At 45.4% G+C, this 23,468-nt stretch overlaps 3 protein-coding genes across 10 annotated transcripts in view; 2 read left to right on the top strand and 1 right to left on the bottom strand.

Annotated features, from left to right (window-relative positions):
* The first annotated feature begins 33 nt into the window (after nucleotides 1-33).
* LOC126916288 (protein bicaudal C homolog 1-B) lies at nucleotides 34-15,871 on the top strand. Of its 6 annotated transcripts, none has more exons than XM_050721932.1 (15): nucleotides 34-263; nucleotides 1,537-1,811; nucleotides 2,314-2,357; nucleotides 5,487-5,556; nucleotides 8,844-8,923; nucleotides 10,632-10,847; nucleotides 10,953-11,192; nucleotides 11,273-11,491; nucleotides 11,756-12,059; nucleotides 12,171-12,551; nucleotides 12,674-12,775; nucleotides 12,851-13,098; nucleotides 13,187-13,421; nucleotides 13,691-13,810; nucleotides 13,883-15,871. In XM_050721932.1, exons 2-15 carry the CDS (start codon nucleotides 1,592-1,594, stop codon nucleotides 13,999-14,001), a joined length of 2,598 nt encoding a protein of 865 aa, XP_050577889.1. In that variant the 5' UTR covers nucleotides 34-263; nucleotides 1,537-1,591; the 3' UTR covers nucleotides 14,002-15,871. The 6 variants fall into 6 exon arrangements, with proteins under 6 accessions (XP_050577889.1, XP_050577891.1, XP_050577892.1 ...); XM_050721934.1 differs by lacking the exon at nucleotides 34-263 and adding an exon at nucleotides 1,052-1,194; XM_050721935.1 differs by lacking the exon at nucleotides 34-263 and having other exon boundaries at nucleotides 13,193-13,421.
* On the bottom strand, nucleotides 14,220-18,640 carry LOC126916296 (peroxisome biogenesis factor 2). The gene has a single exon (XM_050721972.1). It carries the CDS (start codon nucleotides 18,625-18,627, stop codon nucleotides 17,755-17,757), a length of 873 nt encoding a protein of 290 aa, XP_050577929.1. The 5' UTR covers nucleotides 18,628-18,640; the 3' UTR covers nucleotides 14,220-17,754.
* Nucleotides 18,641-18,664: 24 nt separating this feature from the next.
* Nucleotides 18,665-23,468, top strand: part of LOC126916289 (stress-activated protein kinase JNK) — a 63,467-nt gene continuing 58,663 nt past the window's right edge. For all 3 annotated transcript variants that reach the window (XM_050721942.1, XM_050721945.1, XM_050721943.1), the window contains exon 1: nucleotides 18,665-19,911. The gene's annotated coding sequence lies outside the window, so the exon portion shown is untranslated. The remainder of the gene's footprint in view (nucleotides 19,912-23,468) is intronic.

Genomic DNA, 23,468 nt, shown 5'->3' with positions numbered 1-23,468 from the left:
AGCGATCGGTATTAACCGGTGAGAGACGAAACCCTCGTTGACACAGTCCATCACGACGGTGTCAAGGTAACGGTCGTAGGAAGCACGTAGCGAGAGACTGTGCCGTCGTCGCGTCGCTTCCTCGTTGTTCACCTCGTCGTTGCTGTCGTCTTTCCGTCGTCTTCGTGTTCACTATCGTCAAACGTTCCATATTGTCTCGACTGACCAAGGTTCGCTTGAATTTTCATCGTGATACGACGCAAAAAGTGCGCCGGTTAATCAAGGTTCGTATGTTGGAATAGTTGATCCATTTGGATAACCAGTAAACGAGTTTTTATTTGTTTAAATGATTAGGTTCGGTAAATGTTCGAATTACGATCTGCGATCGGCCCTATCATTGTATCGCGATTCTTTCGAGTTTGATCGAGTATAACGATTTTAATTATTACATGGACTTACATTCCGCTCATCTCGTAACCGTGTAAAATTACTAGAATCCGCGTTGAGGTTACGCGAAGGACAGGAGGCGAAACTCGAAGGAAGCAAATATCTATCGAGGTTGAGGCAAAATGTCAAATGGAGAAAGGACGAGAAAGAATTTGGAACGCGATAGGGGGTGAACGGATGGATGGCGGTAAATTTAATCAAGGGCGTCCCGATCGGAATTTCGACGGTATCAGCAGGTATAGTTTCGGTATCGGGTGGATTAAGTTTAGGGTATCGTCCGGCGATCGAATGCATTGTTTTCGTCAGGGTAATCGACGAGGCATGAGTCACGTAGGTACACGCGACATGTCGCGCGTTGGCGAAAACAATTTTTTGCAGACATTCGTTGGCACAGGTGTGTTGGAGCGAGAAGAGAACACCGACGGGAGAAAGGTAGATGACAGAGGTAGCCTCGCGAACCGCGTCGGCCGAGGGGGGAGAGGGATAAGAAAAACCACGCGTCGAGTGAATCGTCAGCCGGGCAATTACCGGTTCCGATTGGTTGGTTTGTCGAGCCTCTTCCACGAAATTCAGCTCGAATTCCAAGAAATCGGCCGGTGGCGCTACGCTCACCGGAATCCCTTAAGCTATTTACGCGAACGGTGTGGGCAACAAGCGTCCTATAGTCGTTGGTCCTGGACGGTGGCGGTAGCGTACAACCCACGCATACGGAACGAAATACGGAACACGGAAGAAAGAAAAGGAAGACGACGCGCCGATTCGAACGGGGTTAGAGATATAGAAACAAACGATCAAGGAGAAAGTGAAATGGCGGGAAAACATAGAAAGAGAAAATAAGGGGACTGGCATGGCGTATAGCGCGATCGAGATCATTGCGCTCCCCAATTTCGTGCGCGTCATTGACGCGACACGCTCGTCGAATTCACGATCGATATCATCGCGTTTCCTCGGAGAAATGGGCCGATACCGCATCGCCATTATTCTCAGATTTCCTGAAATTTCGCGTCTTCGCTGCCCTCGTTTCGAATGCCTTTATCCTTGACTCGTGCGTTGTGTCGTCCGCAGTCGAGTGAATATGTAAATCGTTCCGTTTTGTATTTGTTTCTACAGGAAGGATTGATCGAGTTGGAACGGTGAAGAGTGGTTATCGAAGAATCTGGACAAGATGAGACCCGACGAGGTGATACAAAACGAGAGAAAAGCGACGGAGACGATGTCCGAGACGTCGGAGGGCACAATGACGACCAGCGTCTCTGGTAAATCGGGCTTCGAGAGTCGCCAAGAGTTGTTCGACATTGCGGCTGTACTTGGCATTGGCAATCCAGACGACTTGCTGCAAGAAAGATTTCGCGTTGATCGCCGAAAGTTGGAACAGATGCTACTAGGTGAGTGTGGTCAGAGCCATTCGATTTCTGATCTTTTTTCTTTTTCTCTCTCTTTTTCCTTCTTATTCGATATGCGAGTTTACGATTCTCGAAAGCTACATATCGCGCGATTTAAATAGATTATCTGTTTGTAAACGGAATTAGAGAGACTGTCAAATGGTAATTGGTCACGATTACAAGTACCAGGATCGTAACGTTTATTTTGATTGAGACGCTCTACATACATATGTAGATATTTATGCCTGTGCTGAAATCGAGCGAATCACGTAAATATCAGCGATAAGTTTATCCGTTTGGCTGACGAACCGAATCAAATCGGTGTCAAAGTCGGAATTGACATCCGAGCTGTGCTCGCTGATTTCGCCCTTAATTAATATCTTCAAACATTTCAGTGTCTTTTTACGTACGATCCATCCTCGAAGATGGAATGTATCGAAAAAGAAAAAGAACAAACGGACGAGAGTTCGTTGTACCCTGACCGTACATTTTTCTTTGTTTACAGGTGATAATGACGCACCCAAGCTAGCGGACACGTTTTTTCATAACGTAAGTTGCGTTACGTCCTTCATGTCGATATCTCGATCGGTCGATCCGGTAATCAAACTCGTTTTCCGCGCGCTATATTATCTTCCCCAATTTTCTCTCGAACTTACGCAGTGTACTTTTTGTTTTCTTTGAGTACTGTTCGTCAACGATCACCGGTCACCGATAAAAGATTTTTCGTTCATGCGACATCGGCAACCTATGACCTATGTCATACGAAGAATGTGTAAAAATATATACATGCAACGCGTAACACGTATCGTATTTCTGGCAATGTAATCGTATAAGACTAACGACACCTATATTTCATTGTCCATTTTAATTTAAAATACATAATACAATTTGCGTGGACGGAAGGTCAGCCTTAAATTTGTTGTCATCGTCATTGTTGCGGACTCGGACTACGCCTTCGGTGCGTCTCGCTGTGACTCGTTGCTCGAAATATTCGATGGCATCGACAACTAGTCGCTCCGTTGCTGCTCCCATTTTTGACATTAACTCTGTCTTAACTTGAGATTAAACCTATCGTGCAACGTTTGAATCATCGCATTGTTTTCGTTCGCGATCTTACTCGATTTTTGAGGATTTTTATCGCTACGCGTATTTATTCGAGTCTCTTCGCGAAAAAAAAAAACGAATGTAGGGTACGCAAGACGGGTAAGAGCCGTGGAAAGAACGATGGCGAAAAACGTCATGGATTTCGCGAGCAGCGCTCGTAGCGCAGAATGTTGCGACCTTGCGATTATATGAAACCGAACGGAGCTATTTCAGTACAGTTTTCTTTGATGCTGTTGCTGGAGCGATAGATAATTGTTGTTCTATCGAGTCACCGCTCGGTGTTTTGGCTTCGAGTCGAAAGTTTTCTCTTTTCTACTGGCCGATCTTTCGAATTCACCTTTTGCGGACCATTAACTGTTTGCGTTCCACTTGGAGTCAAGCTTGCATCTGAAAGGCGCATCCGAGAACGAAAGACATATGACATGTTCCTCTCTCCTCGATAAAAGCGATGGTCGTGAGATAATAGATGATACGCTTGTCGCGTAGAGCGTAGTGCACCTGCGAATAGTTGGAACAACGATAAACGCGTGTTGTGTAGGACGCATAGACGAGTGCAGGGAACGCAAAACGTTTGCCATCGTGTTCGAAGGCAACGTTCGCGCTTATCCTTATCGTTGACACGTTGCGTAAAAGGGGCCCTGGAAATACACCGCCCGATTATTTATAGACCGGCATTACTCGACTTGCCGCTACACACTCAATCTCGCTCCTCCGAAGCTCTACGTCAAAACATTTTTTCGTGTTGGTGCTGTCGGGTTTGCTGAATTATCTGTTCTTGTCTCTTTTCGTTTTCAAATCTCCCTATGAATCTAAAACGGGTTTACCTCTGTCGATCGGGTTGCCATTCAAACTTTTACGATGGTGCCTGCTCGCAAAATGTATCTGATGCGCTTCCAGGTAACCCTGCTCGGAGGAGATTCACGCGTTCCATCGAACGACCGACCGTGAAACTTTCCGGCCGTGTTACTTCCACGTATGTATTTCTCATGTCTAGTCTCGCTTAGTTTCGTTTCACTCACACTAGCTCACACTGGTTCATTCGAATTTGATTGCGTGTTCACGTTTGCATTCGCTTTTGCACATCCTTAGATTTTATCGATTGTTGTCGCACAGATGCTCGTCTGTGATCTATTAATAGGATTTCGCGTGTAACGTAATCAATGAACCGAACATCAAAGAAGTCGTGAACAGGTCTCCAGGTAGTAGCTGCCCGAAAACGGAGTCAAAGTTTCGTAGGTGAATCGTACGGATGAATCGTGCAGAAAACTACCTGTTCTTGTATTCGGCTCTTTAAATCGTCGCGGGAGAGAGAGAGAGAAGAAAGGAGAGGGCAATGGAAACAGGCGGAAACGGGTGAGATGTTCCGATGCATGGTTGGAGTATAGTCGCGATCGGGTCTCGTTACTTCGTTTCTGTTCTGTCGTTTCTCCGCCGAAGCAATAGTGGAGGGAGTACGGAACTCCGGAGGAACGGAGACAGCTAGAGTCGCGACGACGACGAGTGGGAGGTGGTTCACCGAGCCGTCCCGTTACATTATATGCTGTTAGTCAGTCAGTCGTGCCAGTGATCCGGACGCGGTAAAAGCGAGAGACGACGTGGCCGTTCCGAACATCGTTCTTCCAATCAGACAGCCGGTCACGTTGAAAAGCGCAGCGAGTTTCGTCGGCATCGTTTTCGTCATTTTTTTGGTTGCGGTTTTGTTCGCAAACTGTCTCAACTAAAATTCCAAGTTTGATTTGTGCACAAATTTAGCTACCGTATTACGCGTATAACGCGATCGGATCGAGTGTACGTATCGCATGTGAAAAGTGTGCGTGAACGTTGGCTCGATTAACCGGCAGCCGATCCAGAGAACGAGCCGAGTCCCCGATCGAATCTGCATCGGATTTCAAGATCGGCGACGATTCCGACGAAAAAGGAAACTCGTGGAAGGATTTTGAAGAAATTTTAGGAGGAAAAGATCGAAAGAAAAATCATCGATGGTCGATGGTCGTTGATGTGTCGGCTCATCAATCGCGCGTATCGGGTAGCCGCGATGAAGTGAACGGATAACGCGGCGCGGCGCGGCGTGGCGCGGCGGGACGTTTCGCGGCTCTCGACAGTCGTGGCAGTGAAAGTACGTCACCCGGAGCTGTCTCCGCTCATTCGAGATTCTTTCTATTCCGCTCTCGATCCGAACGGGTTTTCTCGTCGCCGAAGAGATCGCACAACGATCATGCCCCTGGTGTAAAATAAATTTCGAACAACCATACGAACAGTGACTGTGATATAAGTGCCGGAACCGTAGCTCTTCTTTCCTCCGAGTTCGTTCCGTCTCTTTCTTTTTCTCTGCTGCTGATTCACCGACGACGATTCCCCGGCTTGCCAAATCGAACTACGAAGTAATCAGGATCGATACCGATCGAGATACCATCACCACCCGACAACGATGACCGTGGTAATTTTCGATATCGGACCGTATTTGCAATTTTCTTCGACGACTTCGCGATTCTCTGATAGTTCGTATGTGTGCGTGCGTGGCGAACGCTCGAAACAGTTGATCGCGATTAAATGCAATTTTTTGATGTATTACAGATTATGGAGGAAACAAACACCTTCGTTACGTGGCCGTCTCGTCTAAAGATCGGAGCAAAGTCGAAGAAAGGTAAGTGCGCGCCTGCGCGACTTTGCACGTACTTTGAAGCACGTCCGCAGATCGCAATTGCATTTAGACGATCGAATACTTAGATCGAAATTTTCAACACGTGTCGCAAATGGCAAATATTTTGTTAGAAACGAGCCGATAGAAAATATCGGAGTGTGATGTGGAGAGCTAAACACCCGGAAACGATACGTGAGTTAACGACGCTATGCGGTGCGACGTGACACGACCTAAGTAAGTAGGTTCGACGACACTGTCGACCTTGAAGGGTCGGCGGATCCACCGATCGTTTCCTGATTAGCTTCGGCTTCTCCTTCTCTTCGGTTCGATCGTGTCTACTGTTTATCGTTTACCGACCGAACCTTGTTACATATACACGGCATGCGATTACGCGAGTAGTTGCGTTGCCTTGGCTCGACAGCTGACGCTGGCTGTTATCGTGTATTTTCTTACGTCTATTTGCAGCTCGTGTATGCGAATTTTCGCGTTGCACGTTCTTCCACAGCGCCACACGTTCGCCGTACTTTTGCGTTCTGATCAAACGCTGAGAGCTCGTAGTCTACGACTTGCGAGCACCGACGATCTTGTTTCGCCTAGCGGGCAGTCGTGCTTCTATTTACAACCTAGAAGCTAGAAACTAAGAATTTGTGGAGCTCGTTGCCGGCTCCACCGGTGACGGCTTCGATTCGTCGCGATTACGCGACTCGTTCCTGAACGTAGCCTCGATAATTAGAGCGCACCCATTAATCGAAAGTGATTACGAAACGACTCGTGTGCTTGCTCTGGCGCAGCAGTGCATGTCGACGAAGTAAAAAGCGTTTCCCAGTGCGTGTCGGACGCATCGAAATCGCTAGACGAAGTTCGTCCGATGAACGGAAACGTTTTGCGGTTCGATCGTCTGCTCGTTTGCCAGTAGCCTTCCCTCACGTACCTCTCGCCATGGAAACTTTTCGGTGATTCATCCCTTCCTCGTGACTTGAACAGCTGTTTACCGTCCCTTCTCCTCCGAAACTGCTCTGCCACCGAAGGAACCTATTGTGCATGATAAATCGCGTAATCTGGTATAAATAGTCTTACCTCCTACCGATTTTCTACCTCCACTACGACGAACTTTGCCGCCCCTGGACAACGTTTCTTTCATTGCCAGAACGTAAACCAACGATCGTCACTTTTTCAGAGCTTCGAACGTTGCTGTGTAATGACGTCATTCTTTCCCAAAGAACTGGGAAATCAGTTTTTCTAATTCAGTCGAGTATCGTACGCGTGTACGTACATCGGTTTACAACGCGGAGGTAGTGACACTCAATGATGGAGCTACATATTCTACTTTCGAGTCTTTAAAAGGTCGAGTACGAGGTCAATTGTATCCGTATTCGTATTCGTATCCATGCTTGTATCCGTATCCGCATCCGCATCCGCATTCGCATTCACATTCGTATTTCCTACAGTCAAATGTGAAATAATGTAAGGATTTCCTCGCCGTGAATTTTTCCATTGATAAGCATACTTACGTATACATGTCGCGGTTCTTCACGAGAGAAGTTTATCGTAAAGTCTCGTCCAGATTAATCAACTTGTCCTTTCAACTTTCTATCCTTGTTGTTATAAATAGAATGCGACTGTTTATGCATTTATGCACGCATCTCTATTCATTTAAAGATGTAAAAACGTAAATAATACATATAAATATATATATATATAAAATATCCAAGGTTGAACGTTCGTAACAATATTTAGCGTGCGATTCTTTAGTTGAATTCGTCGTATTTAAAATTTAAAAAATGTTTGCATAAACATCCACGCGATTCACCTATTAGAAAAATCATCATGTCGCTTGAATTCGAGTAACTCGATTAATATGAATAACCAATCGAGATATCAATGACGGCAACGTGGAACGTCGACAAATATTTTTCTACGAAATAAAAGTCTTTTATTTTTTCTTGAGTTTCGATCCATTTTCAGCGATAATCGCGCGTATCGTTGATCGATAATATCGTGAATAACAAGTGGTTGTGTATCTGAGTCGCGAGAATTAGCAAATTTTTCGTTTGAGTCTCACCGTGACGTAGCGAATGAAGTCTAATTTAATTTCGGTCAGCCTGTTAACCGGAAAAGGTTAAAGTCGGAGTTAAAGAGCTGACAAAATAAAAAGATTGCGAAAGTTGGCTCGCGATACGCGTGATGAGATTTATCGTCGATTGCATAGAAACGATTCGTTGGTCGTCGAGATAACTCGATTACCACGAAATGTTTGGTCGTTCACCTAACGTGCCGAACGACTTTAAATCCCGATCCTTTTCCTTTTTCTTTCGAAAGAACGTTCTCCTTGAGCGAAGCAGGTAGAGTAGAAGTAGAGGTTTACGCACAGACAAAAACTAGCGCGCGATTTATCGGTGTTAGGTTACGTAACCGGTGAAGGACTATATCGGCGAAAATGGTCACTGTTGCTTGTATCTCGATAATCGATCGGTTGTTCGGTTGCTTCTCGCGAAACGAGCGAATCGACGACCGCGATCTACCGTCCAGCGTTATCTTTGCCTTTGCTGTGCAGCTAGGAGACCACGCGCGGCGGAGATTCGCGAAGGTCGCCCGCGCGGTCGTTCGCGATCTATTTCTGGGTCACCGTTTCGATTCGGCTCGAGTTTTCTCCTCTTAGCAACCGGCTTGGTCCTCGCCATCCTCTCTGTATCCTCGCTATTTTTATGCGAATTCACCGGCGAGTATCGATTTTTTTGGAAAGCTCCGTTTGCACGGAATCCAGCCCCTGCAACCGGACGAAGTGCAACAAGGAAACAAACGAATTACGCCTCTTGGGAAACGATCCCTTCCACGAGACCAATTACGAAATACTCCTTACGCCTTGTTCGCGTTTGCTCTTTGCGCTTCGCTCTCTTTACTCTGCATTCGTCTCTGTCTGCATTTAGAGAGAAAGAGAGAGGAATTCGATCGAACTAAACCGTCGGTTCGATTCGATCATCGGTGAACGATTGTTGCGCCCAAAGTACGTATTTCTGAACGTCGTGTCTGTGTCATAGTCTTCGAATTCGATGTGTTCCGTACTCAGGAAGAAAAGCATATTCGAAGAAGCGGCGCTCAGAGAATATTAAAAGCCTCTTGGTAATCGGTGACTCGGTGCCAGTTCGGTGCCGCTGTAGAGCTCAGCCGGTTCTGGTGGCTCGGTCGATGCGTAAGAGCTGCTCACCGATCGCGATCGGTGCCTCGTAACCTGCAACTCGAAGGGGGGACATATTGTCGCACTGTTATATAGTAATTCGTTTCTTTTACAGATCCGCATATAAAGGTCGCGGGTCGACCCGATGACGTACGAGCCGCAAAGGAGAAAATAATGGAAATTCTGGACACGAGGGTAAGCAGCATTTTCCCACTGTTTTCGTCGTAGTCGTTTCGTTTCGTTGGTTTCGTGAACTATTCGCGGACGAGTCGGTCGTCGAGGGTATCATCGAGCGAACAACGGAAAAGAGAGATAAAAGCGTGCGATCTCGCGACTGGTGTCACGGGCGATTTGCTGCTGTTTACCGATACATTACGTCATTCGCGAGCTGCGAGATTAGCGGTGACCTCGTCGATCGAAATTCGACTTTCAGCGGCATAGAACCGATCGAATCCGCGTGCCGTACAAACATTTCTTCACTCTTATCACAGATAATCCATCGAATGATAAAAAGCTCGCGCGTTGTACGTGGCGAGACCTCTATAACGACACGGCGCGATGTAACGTAACTCGATGCAACGGCTCGGTGTATTCGATCATACTGGACGATGGAAACGTTCGACGTTGCTCGCGCGCGAATTGTACATTTCTTACCGGTCCAAACGATCTCTTTCGTTTTCCTTTCAATGAACTTTCTCAAAAAAGTCGAATTAACGCGAGGTCGTTGCACCATTCCGTTTGCACGAAACTGTCGTATAGTCGAGGCAGCCAGTTTTATTTTTGTTTTTCGCATCGTGAAACTTTCGCCGACTTGTATCAATATCTTCGGCAGTCTGGCTGTTTTTCTCGTTAATCGTTGGTCGCAAGGTACTACGGAGTCATTAGAAAGAAAGGGATGTAACCGCAACGCATAGGAAGAAGGTATTCTATTTATACGGACAGACGGAGCCGCGCGAATTCCTCGTCGAGAAAGCGAGACGTCATGCGAACCAGTCTCGCTCGCGTTAACCGACCGGCCGAATCGGCCGCCTTGTATTTCCTTGCCACGTACCGTTATCTCCAACTCCAACGTAACACAGTCCGCCACCGGCTGTGCAAGCTGCTCTTTCCTTCTCGCTCACCGTCTCCCACTCATTTTCTACCTCCCACTTCGACACACACTCCCTCATCCACTCTCTGCACCATATCTCACCACATGATATCGTAATGTGCCGTATCGTACCGCACCGCATCGACTTTGCTCGATTCCGATCGTTTCGAATCGCTTCCAACGAAACGAAGAGTAGACGGAATTTCTCGGACATCTGCGTATGTACTTACAAACCTGTTGCTCTGACGATCGATCGCCGTGAATGTCGCACGATTTCATAAGTAACAACCTAGTCATGGCTGTTCCTCGTTGGAACGTGAGATACGCAGCGAAATCACGCGAATTTAGCACGATCGAAGTAAATAAGAGGCAAGTAGCAATTTTCCAGAATGCGTAGGGAGCGTTCACCTTTACGCTAGTCGTAACCTGAACGAATTCGAATCGCGTAGCCTTTTACATAATATTCGATAGACGATCGGACGATCGGAATCGTGTGCATATTGCGTCGAATACAAAATTCAACAGATCGCGTTACGTGAAGAGTTTAACGGTTTCCTAACGTCGTGGGCGATGCGTAATTTTCCATTAGTTTCTACGTTGCTCGATGCCGCTCTTTATCAAAATTTATCTTTCTCGTCGCGCTATCCGCAGTTTCGGCCGACTTCGTCGTTGAACCGTGCTCGCGCTTCGCTCCGATACACGCCGCGTCGATCGATCTCGCGATCTTCGCACGCAACGTTGGCGTTAAACGCCTGCTACACCAGTAACGGGAACCTCGAAAACATCGACGACGATCTTTCGTTTCGATTGCAGCAAAGCAACAGAGTAACTATGAAGTTGGACGTTAGTTACACGGACCATTCGCACATCATTGGAAAGGGTGGACTAACGATTAAACGGGTGATGGAGGAAACTGGATGCCACATTCATTTTCCAGATAGTAATCGAAGTAATCATCAGGAGAAGAGCAACCAGGTGTCGATTGCGGGAGAAATGGAGGGAGTCGAACGTGCCCGTGCTCGTGTCAGGGTAAGTCGAGAGATTCATCTCGATCGTGTCTGACAGATCTCGATATACCTTTTCTTTCGGCTTAATGTACGTTCGTTATACCTATCGATCGGTTTGTCTTTGCAGAATCTTACGCCTCTGATCTTCTCGTTCGAGTTACCAATCATGAGTGCGTCGCAAACAGTGCCCGATTCTACTTCGCCGTACGTAGTTAAAATTCAGGAAAAATACAACGTTCAAGTGATGTTTCGTACCAGACCAAAATTGCATGCTACTTTGGTAGTTGTCAAAGGTTGCGAATGGGAGGTATCTCAAGTGAAAGAAGCGACCGTACTTCTAATTCACTATATGTGCCAAAACTTAGCTGTAAGTACAATCATCCTTTCGTTCTGTTTTTCGCCTTTGCACGATCCAATTTATTCGAATCTCATTCCTCATCCGAGTAGAGTCAAATACAAGTACAAATGTCGATGGAGATTTCGCCGCAACATCACAGCATCGTATTGGGAAAGCAGAGCAGCAATTTGAAGATGATCATGCAACGCACAGGCACTCAAATAATGTTCCCAGATGCCGGAGATCCGAACATTCCTAGCTTAAAGAAGAGCAACGTTACGATCACAGGTGGCATCCACAACGTTTACTTGGCTCGACAACAGCTAGTGGTAGGTCATGTTGTTCGCGTGATTCGATTTTCTTATCGCCAATCGGTGAACCGTTTATCTGTTCGGTTATATTTTTTTCCTTATACTGACTTGTCTGTTTTTCTCAACGCACTCTCTGCCTCTCTTTCTCTTCCGTACATGCAAAATACACATATATCATACCGTTAACAACATCAGTCCGATAACGTCATTTCTGTTTGTGAATCCGGTTTACGATGACGTAAAATGATATATCTTGTAAAAACGGAGAAAATTTTTCTTCAGGGATCCCTGCCTTTGGTCCTAATGTTCGACCTTCCTGAAGACTCGATGTCTTCGGTAGATAGCGAGAACGTTTCCCAACTAATGCAGTCGTTGGACGTGTTCATAAACGTGAGGCACAAGCCGAAGCAGAGTACACTTTCCGTGATCATCAAAGGAATCGAACGAAACGCTAGCAATATTTACGAAGCGAGGAAACAGCTTTTAGGCCTGGACGAGCCCAGAGTGCATGCCGAGATACCGGCTACCTATCACATTCCAAACGCTGGTAATATTTTCCAAGGAAACTCTACTGGCAATGGCTCCAGTGAGTATAATCCGATTGATTTCACTGACTCGTTCAGCGATACGCTTTCTAACGATTCGTCAAGTCGATGAAATGTTAATGATTAATCGATCGTGGAAATATGATTCGTAGGTCCCAATAGTTTAGTCAGCAGTCTATCGGACAATTTGTCGAGCATATTAACGGTGAACACACAGAATTCTCCATACTGCGTGTCGCCTGTTCCTCATTCGCCAAATCCGATGGCCTTGTCGCCTCATTGGGGTCATTTACCACCATTACCGTCCATCTTTTCTCCACTGCCGCTTCATCACTCTTATCCATATCCACACCTTAATCACCTGTTGACGACGCAGCACGTAATGCATAACAACGCGATGCCTCCTCATTCGCATGGACTGCAAAATCACGCTTTTACCGGTATCGGACAACTTCATTCGAACGGGCCTGTAGGCTTTCACAGTACTCACGGATTGAACGGTAATTCGTTAGTGGAAAGCAAGGAAGGTAGCGGTGAGTTTTATCATTTTTCTTATTTTCTCACATTCGATATATATTTTTAAGCGTGATTGCATTTACGATCCGCTATGTTCTTTCTATTAAAAATATTTTCTCTTATTTTTGTTTAACCGCAGCTTATTCGTCGTTGAGCAGCGTTTCCAGTTCTCTATCTAGTCCAGCTATCAGTCCGCGTAACATATCTCCGGTCAATCCTATCGAGAGTAGTCATAATATAGGTGAGTGTTCGGCAAACGCCCCCCTTGAAATTGACAGAAGATTATCATTCTGGACTGGACTTTTTCGTTCGACAGATTTATCCAGCATGTTGTCCGATCTTACGGTACCCGATCGTCGTGCGCCGGGTTGCGAGAAGAAATCGCTGGAAATGGCTGTGCAACAGAATCTCGTTCCCTTCGATTACGAGCAGAAAAAGATACTAGCGGCGAAAGTGATTCAAGGGAAACCAAGTACCAACGATTATCGTGTTCCTACTTCCGCTTGGTCCGGCTACGGACTCAGTCAATCCATTCCTCCCATAAATACGGGCGACATAAAGAAGGTAAGCGTACCTCTTTTAACCAAAGTGTCATCATTAGATGTCGATACAAATCGGTGAATCGAAAACAATATTGGCAAGTTCCTTTTAGCCGCAGGAATCTACCACCTCCCATCCATCTGATTTATGGAAGGAACCAACGACGCCGGTATTCAGCAGAGAGATTGACTTTGGAATCGGATCCGGTAAAGACCGCGTTGGACAGATCGGCTTAAGTTCCAACTACATGGAGCATACGCCCACTTCGCATTTGAACAAAATCACATCCCACCGGTACGACGACTTAACTAGCATGTTGGTTAGCGTCGGATTGGAAAAGTATATTCGTAAGTAAAATTGTTATTTGCTGAATTTTTGGCTTTTGCTCGTTAATCGGCCTCGATGCTAAATATATGTACGGAAACGTGAGATTTCCTGTAAGCGTTAAATGCGTAGATCTGATGTGCACGTGGCGGCTAAAAATCGCTTATAATAATAATACAACGTCGCGTTTTAACGCTAACGTTCAATGCTTATGGTAAATCCCATCTTCGTCTTGCTTGCTCACCTGCTCGCTCACGTTGTCCTATACCGTTGCTTATTTTCTGTTTGCTAGGCCTGTTCACATCTCACGAAGTGGACATGGCTACATTTCCATCTCTGACGGAAAAAGATCTATGCGAAATCGGGATAACCGCTTGGGGTGCAAGGCGTAAAATAATGTTATTAATCGCTGGTACGTAAACGTCTATCTCATTTCGTACGTCAATTAATTTTAATACTCACCCGAACATCTGTACGTTTTCAGAAATGAACAAACGTACTAGTCCATTCTGTGGTAGCGCTGCTCCTGGTGCGGAACGCAAAACGACCACGTCGTCGACCTCGTCGTCGATGGAGAAATGCAATCTGGATACCAAATGGTAGTAGGGACGAAACATGTCACGAGTCTCGCAAAATTCGTGAGAACGAATACAAAGAATTTAGACAGGACCGCGTCGTACTTAAAATTAGCCTCGCGTTCGCACGCAGACTCGATTGCGTTTCATGATGCTCGAACGAGAATCGAAATCGAGATCGAAATCAAATTACGCGAGCCCTTTCGCCGACTCGACAGTAGGATCAAGTTATAATTAGTATGTTAATTTGCGATTCTAGGCACCGAAAGAATAGGCGGATGATTCTTTTTGTGGTCAAGGACCGTTTGCTTTTTTTTTTTATTTTTTTCCCTGCAGTCCTCGATTCACGCGGTCGAAAGGTGCCTTAGGTTAAGAAACTCGTTACTACTTTCGTTTCGTTAGCTTTTTTTTTATGTTGCTAATGGTCTTTCTATCGTGGTCGCGCGATATTCGACGAATCGATATGGTTTTCATATTATTTTGTACGGAGCGCGAAACGCGATGCTCCGGGAGTCGTAGTGTCGTTCGACACGTTGTATCATATATGTTTTTGTGTAACGGTGAAGAGTTCGTAATAGGACTGAACGATAGGCGTATACAGTATCTATAAATTAACGATAACGGTTCAATTAGTATAGCAAAGTGCGGAAAAACGAGGCTTTGAAGCTGGATATGCGCGATGGGCGTAGGATATCCCGTACGTTCGGCGACCTGTCGCTTTAGGGAAGTTAAAATATTTAATCTCGACTAAGCTCGAAACTCGGCAGAAACGTAGAACCTAAGCTGGCAACCGAGACGAAAATGCGAACTCACGTAAAGATAAAGCGAAAAAAGGGACACACGGTCATGTTTCTCTCGGTTTTCGCGAGTTTCGGATTTTCTCGCAGCAGCCGCGTTTTCGAGTTTTACAATGTAATAAAGTATTTATTATTCACTCGCGAAAGACGTCGAACGTACAAATGCGAATGATTTTTCCACGAAGCGGATCGGAGGGGGCGATTGAACGTTCGAGGGTATTTCGAGTTGTGTCTTTTTCACCGTATTACGATCGATCGTTTTACAGGAGAAACAACTTTCCCGAACTATCCTTGAAACTATAATTTGAGTCTATACTCAGCTATACCGTTAACGTGCAATGCCTGCCGAACGATTCTGCAGCTAAATTATTTCGAATAATCGGTCGTCGTACGAGTACATCGTGATTCCTCTTCTTTTCTTCATTTTCTTTTCTGTCTCAACATCCGAGTACTTGATAAACATACGGGGAACGAGAATATTTTTGTTAAAACAAGCTGCACGTTGTGGTCCGTTTACACAGTAGTCGTTTTACGAAAGTAAGATACTCGTGTTCTACGTAAATTATTAATATTTTAAATCTTTTTTTTTTTCTTTTTTTCTGAGTATACTCGTATATGGATGAAATGAAAGCGTTCGGCAACGAGCTCATGCTCTGCTCGCTACGATCGACAATATTTAAACATGTAAACACCTTCAAATATCAATTTATCGCGATTTAAGTGATCGATCGATTTGTCGGTGCGACTAGCGATATAAGTTATTATTTATCGCGCGTCAAGAAAAATATTCGAAATATCGTCTCGATGAAACTTATCGAGAATGCCTAACGAGTCGAACGATTTTATCGTTAATAGTTCTTGACTAAGTCTTTTGTGAAATCTTTTTAAGCATAAATTATTGTTGTTTGGTGCGGCAAAATCGCATGCTTGAAAATGATCGAAATGTTAGAAAAGGAATACATGCTATGTGTACTTTATGCGTACGAGTGTATGCGCGCGCGTATGTGTGTGATGTAACAAGACTGTACCCGATCGTCCCTGTTACTCGTGTTTGTGTCGAACATTAACCGTTTTCTTTGATAAAATTCGATTCGAATTTGATTTTCTTCGTCCGATCATTACACCGGTCGGATAACAAAAATCGTGTACCTATCCCATGCTTTCGTAACGGAGAATTATCGTTCTTGTTTTCGCGGTAGAGATGGGACGTCGCAGAACGATTTTGTCGTAACGACCATTGTTGTTACCGAGGAAAGGCTTGATCGATGACCGCAAGATTCCTTTTACCGCGAATCCACTCGTATCCTTTCTATTATTTGTATTTTTACGCTGCTCGAGATACTTACACGATCGATCGATGCTCGACGACTTTTTTTTTAGAGAGATGCGTTACGCTGTTCTTCGATGTTCCTATCTAGAAAATATAGGTATATGTATATATGTATATACACATGAACACACATACGTACCGTACGTATGTGCATGTAGGTACGTGCATCAGCTGATTTTGCGGGATTTAGCAGATCAATTAGTTGCTAAAACGATTAGAATTAAAAGGAAGAAAAGAAGAAGAAAGGTAAAAAAGAAACGATGATAGGTAAGGAAGCGACAACGAAGCATTCGAACCTAGGCTTCGAACATCACGGTACAGGTCGTATCATTCGTCTTATTTCCTGTCTTCTTCCTGACACGTTGCATATGGCAAATTTCTTGACGCATATTTCTCTTTCTCTTTCTCTCCTCCTCGATCTATCTGATACGCAAAAACTGAAGACCTTTTCTTGCTGACGAATTTTATTTCTTTTCTATTTGCATGCAAAGAAAGAAAGAATAAGGAAACGAAACACGGATACAAGATTCGCGAAGGAGAAGAGAAATTGAGAGACGAACATACAGTAACAATCCAGCGAGATCATTCGACTGACCGAACATGCCTTTCTGGAGCATGTTTCCACGCGCAGTGTAATAATAGTATCGATATAGTACGATGCGTATTCCGAAAGACGCTTCGTTTGTAAAAACGTGAGTACCTATCATGATGGCAATTTAATCGTGCGCCGTAAAACGTTTCTCAGAATCAATGAAATACAATCCGGGTGAATCATATTTTCGGAGACTAACGAATAAAATGAAATATACCATGTTCCGCCTTGTTTCGAAACGTTAGGTGTTTTAATCTTGTCTACTTTGCTGATGCGATCTCGCCAAGTTTCTTTCGCCAAGTGAAAAGAGTGACGACGTGCCTAACAACATTTTTACTACGATTAACGGATTCAGTACTACAGTGGGATATGGTTGTTAATTACACCTACATATACATACGTCAGGTGATCGTACAAGGTACAGTCACGGTACGTCTTTTTAAGTCTTCGAACAATTTTTGTCAACGAATATCAATCGAATCATTGGAACGGCTGGTGCGATCGCACGCTCTCGCAACTTACCTATTACTGTAGAGACTAAGCAAACATTCCAATCAAGATTAGAGCGCAACCGAATCGAGATATCGAAGAAACCGAGTGGACGAAAAGAATTCAAACGTGTCCATCCGAGTGTTAGCAGGTAATGAATGGACGTGCCCGCCCATCGTGCAAGTAAAACGACTTAATGAATAAACCAACGACCAATCTATGTAACGCATATTGCCGCGAATATACGAAACGGAAAACATTTTACGATATGGCGGCATGATATTTTTATACGGTAATCCAGTTATTCCGATAAGCAAGGAGTATATCATATACCAGATCCATCATCGTTTCGTTTCTAAGGAAACACCGAATAAATCGTAACGTTGTATGAAAGCAGATAGAGAGAATTTTGTATTGGTATTTTTAATAAAAAAGAAAGAAATAAAACACAATGCATGTACAATTGTATGTATAAATATAAATATATGTATATATATATATATATATGTATATGTATACATATATATATCTGTATGTACAAAATGTTTGTTTATTGGTATAAGACGAAGAACGTTAAAATGCCGTGCTCGACATTTCTCGTTTGCTCGAGGTCGAGGAACTAGCTTCGTACGTTTTCATATTAGTAGCGTAGAGTCGCGTGCTACACTCGGGACACTGAAACTCGACCATCACGGTGAAGTGAGCGTTCAAACAGTAGTAGCAAAAAATATGCTGACAGCCAGCGTGTACCGGTAGAATCGGTGTATCGGCGCAATAGGCGCACTTGGTGGACAAGTTCATGGTCGGAAATATGCGTTGTAAGTCGACGGCCTTTGACCGCGTGAATAGTTTCTTCATCGTGTGCTTTAAGTAATGGAAATTGATCATGGGCAAGCTGGTAGTAAACAATTCCATCAAACCGTGCCATAGCAGTTCCCTGGTCATGTACGAGTAGCCGATGTTTCTCGGTTTGTGAACAGTTGTGGAAGAACTCGCGATTCCGAGTATATATTCAACGACACGAGGCTGCGTCCCACGATGCATAAAGATTAACAAGTTTATAAACTCGAGGAGCTTCAAGACGTTCGCGACACGATCGAGTAAAATGGTGAAACGACGATTCGCGCCACTATCGACGACTTTATCTCGTACATACGCTGGGCCGATCGTTGAAAGCATATAGAGAATGGACTTTGCGCTTGTAATGTTTTCGTAATGCAAATTGAGCAGTTGTTGACCAAATGTCGATTTTCCGTGGCGCAGCGAGAAATTCCATATGAAAAATTTGAGGAGCGCGTCGATCTCGGGTTGCCATCGATCGATCTTCTCTATCTGTTGATACTTGCCGATTTCCCTGGCTTGATTCCTAAGCACTTTGTAGATTTCCTCGTCTAATTGCACCGCATCGATCTGATTGATTCGAGAGACGTAAGGTGATGTCGGCATCTCCAGAGGTGATTGATCGTAGGTTTCGGCGAGACGGAGGGAATGAGACAACGAGTCCGAACGCGGTGCGTCGCGCGACGGAATGGCGCAAGGTCGTGGTCGACGGTCGATCGAGGAAGCGATTATTTTGGTCGTGGCGCGATCGCGTAGCCGCGTGCGCGCGCGCGTTCACAGAGCAAAGTGGGCGAACGAGTCGATCTGCACGGGCCAGTCGTGTCGAACGTTTCGTTTGGTCGGCGATTACAGAGATTCGGAGGTTTCTCGAAAAAGATACGATACAAGCACGAGTGAACGCGAACGCTAATGCGAACACAAATGCGAGCTGAAGAATCGTGTTCGAACGATATCAAAAGATACGAGAATTGCGAATCATAGGACAAACTGGTGCCGTGTGCGCGAAGAAGAAATGAGTCGCCGCATACGATAGAAAGCGAGGTTAGGAAAAGTAGGCGACGGTGGCGTTGTCGAAGCGACGCAACACGACGGGACGCGAGGAAAAACGACTCGACACGATTGGTGACGACTCACGACGACGCGGCACGACCGACCCATCGGGTCCATTCGGTCGCCCGACAACGTCCTCTGTTGGAAAAACGAAGGAGGTAGCGCGACGCGCAGCTTCGATTTCGAATCTCTGGTTTCCCGCAGTGAAGGAATCGCGGTTGTGGGGGGCGCGCACGCGACTGCCCTCTGTTAGCGGCCTCTCGGAAATCACGTGGAAAAAGGAGCGGACCGAAGTGAATTCTAGTCGCGGACGGTGGTGTGCCTCGCAGCGCGGAGCATCGAGAGAAAGCGAGAAAGAGAGGAAAAGAAAAAGAGGAGGGAAAGAGAAGAGAGAAGAGAAAAGAAAGGAGAGGTGTCGGTGCGGTGTCGGTGTCGGTGTCGGTGTCGGTGTCGGTGTCGGTGTCGGTGCACGGGAGAGTCGGTCGTTGTCAGCCGGTGGTGATCGAAGGGTTCGCGTATTCGCGAGTAACGGCCGAGCGGTTTGAGGTTAGCTCGAGGGACAGCTCGAAGCGAGCGCGACCTAACTCGAGTCTCTCGAGCCCGCGTCCTATCGCGTTTTGGGCTCCATGTTGCCGCTAGTGGAATGACGTCATCGAGTGTTGGTGCTTCGAGAGTGAGCTCCTTCCTCGCCCGTCCTATGAAAGTTACCCGATCATGTTTTCGTGATAAATTCTAAAGTTTTTTAGTGCGGCAGACGGTGAACTCGGTGAACTCGCAGCGATTAGCGGCGGTCGCCGATTGGCACTAGTGTGCTTGGCTGCCACGCATCCACCAGCAAAGGTGAGTATTTCCAATTATTATATAATGTCCGGTTTTTTCGCTTTCACTCGTCGTCACTCTGCAACTCATCACCTTCGCTCGAACCATCGATTCGTCAACTGACAGGTTAACCTCCGATCCGACCCTCCGATCTCTTCGGGCTCCTTCTCCCTTCCGCTCCCTTTCTCCCTCCTCTTTTTCCCTCCTTCTCCCTTTTATTCTCTCTCCCCCCCCTCTCTCGTTCGCTCGCTCGCTCTTTCGCTCGCTCGCACGCACTTAATACACACATGCACCCACACACACGCACGCACAAAAAGCATAAGCGCGCGAGCGCGTTCGGTTTTCCTTCCTGTACATCGCGATTCAGCTCTCGCGTTTTCCTTGATTTCTGTCTTCCATGTTCGTTCCTCTCCTCGTTGTCGTTTAGAGGGAAGAAGCCAAATTAATTCGACAAACCGTAACCTCTTATGGTGTTCCCGTTGCGAGCACATTGCCTTAAAGCGCATTAGTAGCGCAGTTGCACGCGTTATTTTCGTGTTGGCCACTTGCTTGCAACCACCGATCGCAACATCGAACGTAATGCAACGACGCGACGTGACGATGTTCGTTCCGCCCCGGATCGTTTCTTCAAACGAACGGAATCGAGCTTTTTATATCGAACTTATTCGATCCCCTGTTTGTGTTCGAAAGTATATTATATTTTGCATCTGGACACGCGAAACATGTCTTCTCGACGTCGTATCGTGATCTTTTGGTGTCTTTTCGAATTTAATCTGGGTATCATACTTACGAACTTTTTTATCGACGAATAGTACCCGCGTGTTACACGTTTCGACTCCGGAATCACACGGTACTGAGCTGGTTCTTTCGCTTTTTTTTACGTTTATTCCTACGTTTATTCTTACGTTTATTCTTACATCCAAGATTTCCATATATCATAACAAAACTATCGCCGCTGGTGTACCACGATCACGACCCTTCGATGATAAAGCACGCGTAAACGTAGCTTGCTTACGCATGATACAGCGCGCCACGCGTTTTCTGACATTAAATTCGGACCGATCGTATCTTCGCCCTTTTACCCCAAAGAAACGTGATATACCTTTCTCATCGATGTATTCTTACATCGTGTTTACAAACGCAAGCAATGGTCAATTTATCGAAATATCGTGCATCGCGTGAATGGTTTCGATAGAAGGTGGGCGTGGCGTGTAAAAATTTTGGAGCGACGTGCGTATTCGGGTTTTCTTGCTTCGATTCGTTCGTTTATTACAAAGAATACTTGGGACTCGATTGTGGGGGGAGGGGGCGATAATGAATTGGATGGCAGCTACCCAAACCTGTGTTTACACGTACATTTTATGTATTTCCTTTTTCGATAGAATAAATTGCCTATCGTGCCCTTCGAGGTTTTGCTAAACTTTCTACCATCGGTGGTTAATGGAGAAAATTAGTCAGTTTTCAGAGTACGATAGCGAATTGTCGCTGTGGGTTACAGTGTTGATCGGTCACGCGGGTGATTTTCATACGCGACACGCGTTCAGCGTAATCGATGCATTCTTTGGACTCAATTTTGATGTTTTAAATCAGATACGTTCTACGTCGCCGGTTTCTTTATTGATGTCGATATTCGTATTTGATATCGTCGAGTCGAAATTAACGATATTTTCGTTCTTCCGTTGCCACGATCTTGGCTATGACCTTAATTTTGCGAACCGCAGATCGTTGGCGTGGAATATTCATTCTTGTACAATTTTCACCATTGTTGCTTTCCGCTTGCCGTAGTTATTTATCGATATATCTAAATCCGCTTACCGTTGCTTCGCACGTTGCTGTGATTCGATTTAAACAATAACGATTCATCGACTTGTAGCTACTAGCTTTTAGTTTATTATACATTTTCTCCAGTACGAGAATTTTCCAACTCTCTCGATATCTTTCTATTTCTTTCGTTGTTCAGTTTAGAAAATCGAATTAGTCGCGAATTGTGAACTGCTTCGTATTCCAAATCGAATTTCGGTGCCGTAAAATCCTTGTCAGGGGTAAGTCATACTTGCTTCTCGCTTTGTCTCTTTTTCGAACCATGTTATCAGTCCATTGTCCGAAATAATATTATTTCGCGTTAGCATGTTACTTGCGTTGGCACATTGCTATTTTCGTAAAATTTACGATTTTCGTTTAAAGCCCTAGACGAGGTTCCGAAGAAGATGAATTATCGGCAGACATATCGTGTTGCCTACTCGTTATAGCAATCGTTCGCAGACGAATCTTGACAGGTATTATGCTCGATCGTAAGACAGTCCTTGTTCGTTCGCCGATTCTCGAAAGTCGAAGCAAGTACTCGTAAGTTTTGTTTAATCTACTCGAATGCATCGATCTCATGGTTAAAGTTCACAAGATTACATAAATTAAGCGCAGAGCGTAACGAAAATAAAAGCTATCAAGGATAGTAAAAAGTTCTTATTTCATCGTAGCGTGCTGCCATCTCGTGTTTTCGCACACCCCCGTATCGTGACCCCGTGGAACGAGGTCATGTGTACCTAGCCACTTCCTAACCGTTTCGTCACATATGTGATCGTTTGTCCCAATTTCATATTCTCTTGGAACAAACGAGAAAAGTAACTTCGTTGCAACCAGTTGGTGATTTTCCAAAAAATATGACGATGAAGTATCGGTTAGGGTAGATGGTTGACTAGAGAACGTGTAAACTGTAAACGATAGACTGTCGGAAGGTGGGTGTTTCGGTAGTTCGTAGCTTGCGTGCTGGGACAGTGGCGAAAGAGCGCGCGATCGACCGAAGGGACTAAACTCTTGTTCGTAGAAGGCGCGCGATCAATGTATCCGAATTGCGGAGAACTTTGAAAAACCATAGCGTCACGAGCAGCAAGACATATCCAGGATGGTTTCCATTCTTGACCGAGAGACGAAATGGTCGGAAAAGTCGGGCTTCGCTCCGACAGAGTAGGTGGTGGCGCGAGGCGTGGCGAAGTATTGATCGTCGTTGCCATTTCCCTTCCTTCCTCACCCCCGACCATCGTCATCCACCGTTCTGAACCCTCTCGCTTTCTCGTTCTCCCGCTCTGGTTGCCGTTCTGCCGGTCTACCGCTCCGTCGTTCTCTCGGTCGACCCACCTTCACCCTCCGATTCGCCGCTCTGCTGTCGCTCTAGCGCTGCTACTTTCACCTCCGCACCTACCTTCGCTCTTGCCAACGGTATTCACCCTCTAGTCCACCGAACGAATCCGCACGCGTCCGCATCTCCGCTCCTTTCTTCTCTTCTCTTCGCTTCTCTTTGCTTTCCTTCTCTTTCTTCCTCTTCGTTTCTTTCCGTTGTACCGTTGGTCCCACGGTTCTTTTAGCCGTATTTTCTTTTCTTCGATATTTACTTACTTTACTTACATTCGAAAGAAGTTGATCGAAGTCGAAATTCCATCTGTTTCTTCTCTTTCCTTTTCCGTTATCCCGTATCTTGTTTCTTCCTCATATTTCTTCTCTCTTCTAGCCGTGTCATTGTCAGCGAAAAACAAAGTGTTTTCATTGAAATTATCATTTTCTGCTTGTTACATAACGAAAACATA

This window comes from Bombus affinis, chromosome 5 (genome assembly GCF_024516045.1).
Source record: "Bombus affinis isolate iyBomAffi1 chromosome 5, iyBomAffi1.2, whole genome shotgun sequence".
In the NCBI taxonomy this organism is placed as follows: Eukaryota; Metazoa; Arthropoda; class Insecta; order Hymenoptera; family Apidae; genus Bombus; species Bombus affinis.
The sequence above is the reverse complement of the archived record's forward strand: the minus strand, read 5'-3'. Positions and strand labels throughout refer to the sequence as shown.